Genomic DNA, 8,569 nt, shown 5'->3' on the forward strand with positions numbered 1-8,569 from the left:
AATACCAGAGAGTTTTCTCACTGTTTTTTTTTTTTGCTAAGACTTTATTCTACCATTTAAAAAAATGAAAAATTTTTTGTAAAAAATTGAGATTTAGTGACTTTAAAAGGAACATTTTACATGTTAATCCCTGCTAACATTAATTTAACCACTAGGATCACAGTCTACCGTTTGCTTCTGGTTTCCAATAAGCAAGTGTGTAGGCTGTACTTACAAGCTTTATCACAGTGTGTGTGATATTTTAAAATAGTTGACAGCTGTCAGATTACTTTATCTTTAGTTAAAATGACCCCACGATCCCAATTACAACGTTTTTGGTATATAGCAAATGCTGAGATCTGTTAAGAAACTCTTACCTGCTCTGTAGCTGTAGGGCAGTAGAAGACTAATAAAATAGTTGTACAGATGTTTATTGACAGTCCAATGATGGTGATGAGATTTGGGGCAATCCAGGAGGGAACTCTTCTAACGAGCCATTCCCAATACCCTTGCATTAAGGGCTCAAGCAGGGACCGTCCAGCACTTTGATATCTGTGTTCTTCTAGCCGCTTTAGCTGGTGTCTTGACAATGGTGGTGTTGGTAACTGAAACAATTTATTTAATACACATCCTGTAGTACTCATATGCCCGAAGCCCACTGGGGACTCCGGGTGAGAATCTCCACATCTTTTCCTTGTTGATCGATGCCCACTCATGGATCTTGTTTTTTTTTTAATATTTAAAGACAGTAATTTCCCTTCTTTTGTAGGTTTTTGTGGCTGGTGCTTACCTAAAAAATAAAATTAAATTAAAATTAAAAAATACACTTGTTGGCCACGATTTACATCTTATGCCAATATTAACAAATTAGGAAACAAAAAATCAAATTGTCAATAAAGTAGTAAGTATCAAACAGGACCAGAAAAGGAGGGACCTGATTTTGGTTCTAGTTCTTATTGAAAGTGTATAACCTCAACTTTAAGCAAAAAATAGTAAGAGACTTTAATAGTAGTATGCTTCCTATTATCTGATAGTCTGTCTGACTTTGAAGCTCATATTCTTTTTCGATCCCACACTGCTTTCAGTTGTATAATGCAACAAATGTTAGAAATCATCTCATCATTACACATATACGGAAACTGAGGTCCCAAGGCTAGCAAATTAGTATTAGTATCAGAGGAATGACTTCAATGAGTCTTAAACTAGATTTTTATTTAATGGCAATAGCTAACATTTATTGGGCATGCCCTTCATATTACAAAACTTAAGCACATTTTATATACTAACTCCTTTAATCCTCACAACCACCCTAGAAGGCAAGGACTATTAATTATCCCCATTTTTACAGAAAAATAAACCAAGGCTCAGTGAGGCTAATTAACTTGTCCAAATCACACAGCTGGTAAGTAGCATTCAAACAAACACAGGGTTTCTGTTTAAACTAAACCAAGTAGTATTCAAACAAACACAGGGTTTCTGTTTAAATTAAACCAAAAGACAAAACTTCTTATTGGTAAAAACAAATATAGACGGTATTCTCGGTGGAGATATACAACAATGAAAAAATTAACTTTAAGACGTATATATGTGTTAGCAGAGTGTCCTGATGAACTGAGGAAGTAGAAGGAAAAAAAGTAAAAGTGGGTTAAGTGATGACTGCTAATAAAGGACCTTGAGTTTAATCCCTGAAGTATTTGTATTTCATTTAGAAAAGATTAGAGATAACAATTATAAGTAATCAAGTAGCATGAGGAAATACAAGAGTATTTTCAAGATGAATCAGAATGGAGAAAATAGAACAATTAAAAATTAGTAAGTACAGTGATCTCAATGGTTTGAAGTGGTGAGGGCCTACAGTAGGATGGTAAAAATGAAAATATGAAAGACAGTCAAATCTATAAGTAATTTCTATTTAGATGGAAGATTCAGCAGAAAGTACTTAAGAATTAGATATGAGAGGTGAGGAAACAGAAGAAAAAAAGAGTCAACAGCTAGAGATTACTGGCACTGTTGTCAAAAGGGCAAGTTGGAAAAGAAAATCAGTTTGTTATTTTTTGGCTTTTGGGGTGTAGGGGGTGAAAGGGAACTAGGGATGAGGGTAGGAAGGGAATATATACACATGACTTTTAAGTAGAGATGTTTTAGACAAAATCAAAAAACTGGAGTTTTGGTAAGAGTGAAAAGTTCAGGTCATCAACTTAAAAGCTAAAGTCTGGTTAAAAACTAGAAAGTAGAAAAGTTCTCAAAGGGATTAAGCATTGAAAGAAAAAAATGAATAAAGAACCTTGTGAGAAACTTACCATAGTGAGGAGGAGGAGGAACAGAGACCATTTAAAAAAAAAAAAAAAAAAGAAAGAATCTTAATAGAACAAAAAAGATTAGTGGCATAGGTATGTTTTGATCTTCTGGTTGGAAACTATCCACAAAGCAGTATCAAAGTCCCAGAAATGGTATGGGTCTAGGACATCTTGACAATGGATCTACTATCAAAACATGCTCAGTTGTCCCTTTTAACTTTTTTTGCTTTGAGAGGATCTGGTTTATTCTGCCTTTGCAGGGTGGTCCTGAGAGTGGCAGGTTCCCCCGTCTGGGGTGGAGGGGAGGCAGCACTGGAATGCAGTGAAGCCAGGCCAAGGCCCAGAGGCAGCTGTGGTAGACTGCAACATGGTGCTCCTGCTGCCCAGGATGGAAGGCACTGAACTGAGACCCGGCCATGGCTAGAGGACTATGAACCCAGGCCACATGTGCATTCTGGGAAGTGGAGCACAGGGTCACATGCCACAAAACATGAAATGTAGGCACTCAGCTCATGAGTAACCACATGGACAAGTAGGTACCAGCCAGGGGGACACTCACCCCACAGCCTGGTATGGACATGTGAACACAATGGAACAAGACTTTTTTCCTATATCCCTATAAATACCAAATTCCAAAATTTCAATGTTACTAATGACCTAAGGTGGCATCCAAAACCTCTGTCAATCACGTATCTCAATATTTTGTTTAGAAAATAGTCATTATAGTCAAGTTAATGCCCTTAAATAAATTTTCAAAAATCTCAAGAGACTCATCAGTGCCACAATTTAACCAACTGAGATGCCCTGAAATAAAAATATTTAATATTTCGCCGGGCGCGGTGGCTCACGCCACTTTGGGAGGCTGAGGCGGGCGGATCACCTGAGGTCAGGAGTTCAAGACCAGCCTGGCCAACACGGTGAAACCCCATCTCTACTAAAAATATAAAAATTAGATGGGCGTGGTGGCAGGCATCTGTAATCCCAGCTACTGAGGAGGCTGAGGCAGGAGAATTGCTTGACCCCAGGAGGCGAAGGTTGCAGTGAGCCGAGATCGCACCACTGCATTCCAGCCTGAGTGACAAAGCGAGACTCTGTCTTAAAAAAAAAAAAAAAAAAAAAAAAAATTAATATTTCAAATCAAGGAGAAAAATCAAAGCTAATTTCTTACATTTTGAGGAATTCTTTCACACAACTGTATCACAAAGGTACTGATTAAAACTGTTTTAAAGTAATGTTTATATAATATTAAATAACTGGTGACAAGATCGCTTTAGATCAAATGAGAGACCAATAACCACGAATACACTTAGCTTCATAGTAGCCAAATTTTCTATAGTCAAGCAATGATATATTTTCGTATTTGGTAAATGATAGCTCTTACGGAATTCCACTTGAAATGGGAATTAAAAATTCAGTCAATTCCATTTGTATTTTACTGTTGCAGTATTCTATTCTCTTACTGTAAAAAAAAAAGAAAAAAAGATGAGTGCTAGCCTGCTTTTGGCACTAAATAGCTATAAGCAACTGATCCTAATGGTTTTAAGTTTGAGAATTTGGCAGGACTAGTTGATAAACTGATACTTTCCCTCTCAGTTTTTCCCCTCTGCGACCTAGATTGTTTTTTAACCTTCTATTTCTCTTTTATAAACATCTACATTTTGACAAACCTTTCCAGATCTAGCCCACTGTACAAATTTATACATGAAAAGAGGCAATGAGTTTTTGAAGGCTTTCTTTGCCAACATTGCAGCAACAATGTCTCTGTGAAGCTATTAGCAACAACACTACAAATATAAATTGAGACACATGTAGTCTCTGACCTACAGATGGCTACTTTACTTTCAACACATTCATATAGATACAGAGTTTGCAGTCACTACCACAGGTTCATCTCTACTCTTCCTTCCATCATATCTGAGATCCAGGGGCTATGACCATGAAAACCATTACAGAAAAGACAGGAACTTCTGAATTTTAGCAAATGAAAAGCACGTATATCTCAATGGAGCCGCATAGGGTAGGTGGCTACAACAGGAAGATCAGGACAATGTGGCGAGAAAGGAAAAATGGATGTGGGGTGGGAATACAGAAAGGAGGTAGAATATTAAAAAATTATTCTATGTTGGGAACGGTGGCTCATTGCCTGTAATCCCAGCACTTTGGAAGGCTGAGGCAGGTGGGATCACCTGAGCTCAGGAGTTTAAGACCAGCCTAGGAAACATGGCAAAACCACATCTATACAAAAAAATTAGCTTAGCATGCTGGCCTGTCGTGCAGTCCCAGCTACTTGGGAGGCTGAGTTGGGAGGATTGCTTGAGCCCTGGAGGTTGAGGCTGCAGTGAGCCATGACCACGCCACTGTACTCCAGCCCAGACAACAGAGCAAAACCATGTCTCAAAAAGGAACAAACAAAAAAACCCAAAAGTTATTGTAGCCACCTGAAATTTTTATATGGAATCAGGCCTATGACCAAAAGGATGAGCAGAAAATGTCCTTCTCTTACCACAGTACAAGTAACAAAAAGAAAAAAAAAAGTAAGAAATTAAAATTATTGCTGGCTAGCTTAGAAACCTAGCCACCAGTCTTAATAGTTATAAGAAAATAGACTACCAGTTTCCAACGCATTCAGCCAACATATAAATGCAGTGAATGAGGCTGACATGATCCCAGCTCCTATGTCCAGTGGGAAAAGAAATAAAAACTAGTAAACAAGCAAATAAAAAAATTACACACTGTGATAGGCACAATGAGGAAAACAAAGTGCTAAGCTAGAAAATAGCTGGGGTTACACATTTTAAACAGGGTGAAGTCTTCAAGTAGCTTCTATACCAAGCTCAGAGGAAAGAAGGAGCCAGACGTTTTAGGGGAGGAGGAAGAATAATCCAAGAAAATGGAACACGCCCTGAGATAGTAAAGAGTTTGTCTTGCTCAGGTACAAGAGAGATCACCATGGATGGATAGGAGTAAACCAGATGGAAGAATGGGATAAAATGAAGTTTGGAGAATTAACGCAGAGTTGTCATTTTACTTGGATGTAATGGAAAGCAACTGATGTGCTTATAAAGAAACCTGTAACTTTAGAACACAGCCAAAATTATTTGTTAACTGAGGATACGTTTTCATGTACCATAATAGTAAAAGTGAATATTTTAAACTGTATAAAATTCCCATCAGCTGTAACGCTGTAAGTCAGTTCATAATAATACTGTCAAAGTCCTATAATACTGTCACAGTCCTATAGCTATTGTAGCCTTTTCACTTGTAATCAGTAACTCCGTTCCTCTGTTAAAATCTGGCTCTAGTGCTCTGCTCCCTTTAAAGCACTCATCACACTTTGAACTTTTTTTGTTTGTTTGTGTTTTTTTGGTCTTTCCCCCAGACTGTTGTGTATACTCCACAAGTGCATGGGTCAAGCCTGTCTTGTTAACATTCTTTTCCCACAAGCTCATACCATACTTAGCACTAAGTAGATAATCAATACTTATTTTAATTTAATTTAATTTTGTGAGACAGGATCTCGCTCTGTAGCACAGGCTGGAGGCAGTACCAGATCTTGGCTCACTACAAACCCCTCCTCCTGGGTTCAAGCGATTCCTGTGTCTCAGCCACAGAGTAGCTAGGATTACGGGCATGTGCCACCACACCCTGCTAGTAGGTAATCAGTACTTACTGAACAATTAACAAATATTATTCGTCTAGTATTTAATAAACACTTAGTGGTTCCAGACTCTGATGAAACAGAAAGGCTGAAATATAACATTCCATACCTTTAAGAAACTCAAAAAGGGGAGGGTGGGGTCTCAGAAACAGCTAAGTTATAAATGCTATCAACAAACTGTTTTGTAAGTCCAGAGGAGAACTAGGAAAACACATACGGTCTGACAAAGAATTTTCTTTGTGCAAGCATAAATATTTATGTGGAAAATCCAACAAAGGTAGAAAAAGTATAATCAGAGATATTTAATTAATACCTTTACTAAAAAAGTCTATCATGCAAAATGGCTGCATTTATATCAGCTGAGGATAATGGCATATGGGCTACATTATTCCTGTGTGGACTTTAGCATGGGGAATGTCTGAGAAGGATCACATTAAAAAAAAAAATAACTCCTGAGCAGTGCATAAGGCAAGCTTACACAATATACAACCTGTTGTGTGAAATTCCAGAATTTCCATCCCCGCCATGTCTAAGGGTGCCAAGTTTTGATCTGCACTGATTCAGCAGTATATTTACAGTCTTTTCACAGGTAATTGGCTACCTAAAGAAAAATACTCATGGCTACACTAGCAGAAAGGAAGGGCAAATTATAAAGAACAAGGAAAGAAAGGAAGAAAAAAAAGAAAAAGAAAACTAATAGGATCACAGGATTAAGTTCAGCATTATTTAACAAGTGATACATAGAGCAAGTTTACAAAAACAAAAGCCTTTTCAGCAGACTTGGAAGCAAAAACAGGGCTGTGTAACACAACTTAGATTTAGCGTTTTGCTGAAGTGAAATACTGCACTCCTTAAAAGAGGAAATCACTTTCTTCCCCCTTAAAAAAACACACACACACAACATAAAAATCAGCAAAAGCTTGGTATTTTAGAGGTTATTTTTCCAGCCCCTTAAAAATAAACACAGCATGACCCTCAAAAAGAACATCAGCACCTTTAACCAGCTTAAAAAACAAATCTAAAGCCTAGAAAACAAAGAAATTGTGTAATAAAATGTTATTGGTGTTCATATAAGGTAGATTTACTAACTTATTTCTTAAATGTGTTGGAAAGACAAGTTGTGCAGGGGGCCTTAACTAGTTTTTCTCAGCATAAAACGAAGAGGAAACTAAATGCTTTTAGAACCTCAATCTCGAATTTTATGTGAATGGCAATGGCTCTAAATTAGTAATGCTCTAAATGCCCTTACCAAAGTCGAACTTGTGTTATAAGTCGTTCAACTCAACATCTACGGACTGGACATATTCCTAATAGTTCGAGTAGGAAATAAATCTTTATTCTTTGTCCACATACAAGACGAGACACTAACATTTGTTGAAAGACAACTATGAATTTGCCTACTGTTATACTATGCATTTACTGATTAACAGACTTCAAGCAAAATTATATATTCAATACTAATGATGCAAAATGGCAAAAATGACACCAAAATGCCAAGCACTGAATTGGAGAAAACAAGTTAAACATGGCTAAAGATCCCATTCATGCAGTGTTTCTGGGAATACTGGCAAACACCAGCAACTCTTCTGGTTATTTCTCCTTGCAAGAATGCTGCTGAAATAAACGCCAGCTAGCAATCTCACAGCTTATCAACATAGGCTGAAATTTCCAGAAAAGTTGCTGACCAGAAGCGCGTCCCAGCCACAAACATCAGCACCGCATTCCTAAGGGGAGACAAACCCGGCAGAGGATGCCACACGGTGTGTGGACTTGCCAGCATTCGGGCAGGAGGGTGTGGACCTGACAGGCAAGGTCCGTTCGGCACGGGTAGCGCTCCCAGCCCTCGGCCCGCTCAGCGCTGGCCCTCCACGGTTCTTTCCACCCCTACCTTGGGCTCCCACACAACAGCCCCCCGGCTCCGGCGCCGGCGCCCCGCCACCCCAATGTCTCCACAGAGGGGCAAGGGGGCAGTCGCCCCTCGCCTCCCCACAACCCCGCGCGCGAGGCCACCCTGCGCCAGGAAGAAGGACGGCGTTCGCCTCGCGCGAGTCCATACACAGCTATATCCTAATGACCCGCCCCAGAGCATCCAGTCCTCTCTCCACTGGCCCCTACAACGCCCTTCAAATCCTTCACGCCCGGTGACCGCGCTCCGCAGCCTTACCCTGACCCCAACAAGTACACCCCTAGAAATATCGCCTCCGACTCCGGCCGACTGGGTGACTGATCGGCGGCAGCACGTTCACGACACTTTCGCGATTGCCGTAAAGGGAAACAAGGTTTGAACGAGCAGCGCCGCAAGCGCGCTCCTCGGGGCCGTGAGCGCGCCCCGGGGCCGGCCGGTCTGCTCGGGAGCGCGCCCCATGGCCCAGCCCTGTCTCCTTTTAGCATAGGGGCTTCGGCGCCAGCGGCCAGCGCTAGTCGGTCTGGTAAGGTAAGTCGAAGTAGGGGAGAAGGGACAGGCCCCAGCGCTTGCAGCCCGCTCCCTCTAGAAGGGTGCGTCAGAGGGTGGGATCTGGCAGCTCGGGGAAGTGGGCGCAGCCTGGAGCCCCCTTACCCGCGTCGCAGGCGCGCGAGACTCCTGCTGGCCCTCATTGCCTCCGGGGGCTACCTTATGCCAGGCGCCAGAGGGGCT

The 8,569-nt window shown here is 40.6% G+C and overlaps 1 protein-coding gene across 4 annotated transcripts in view; it reads right to left on the reverse strand.

Annotated features, from left to right (window-relative positions):
• Window positions 1-8,569, reverse strand: part of CEPT1 (choline/ethanolamine phosphotransferase 1) — a 45,153-nt gene that overhangs the window by 36,378 nt on the left and 206 nt on the right. Inside the window, exons 1-2 of one of the 4 annotated variants that reach the window (XM_008963000.7) lie at window positions 8,492-8,511; window positions 357-769 (exon numbers count right to left, since the gene is read on the reverse strand). In XM_008963000.7, coding sequence (XP_008961248.1) covers window positions 357-695 — 339 coding nt within the window. In that variant the 5' untranslated portion in view covers window positions 696-769; window positions 8,492-8,511. Of the gene's footprint in view, window positions 1-356; window positions 770-7,822; window positions 7,989-8,098; window positions 8,225-8,491; window positions 8,512-8,569 lie in introns of those variants that run through there. The other 3 variants (XM_003810671.7, XM_034933460.3, XM_003810672.7) reach the window with 3 other exon arrangements.

This window comes from Pan paniscus, chromosome 1, assembly GCF_029289425.2.
Source record: "Pan paniscus chromosome 1, NHGRI_mPanPan1-v2.0_pri, whole genome shotgun sequence".
Taxonomy (NCBI): Eukaryota; Metazoa; Chordata; class Mammalia; order Primates; family Hominidae; genus Pan; species Pan paniscus.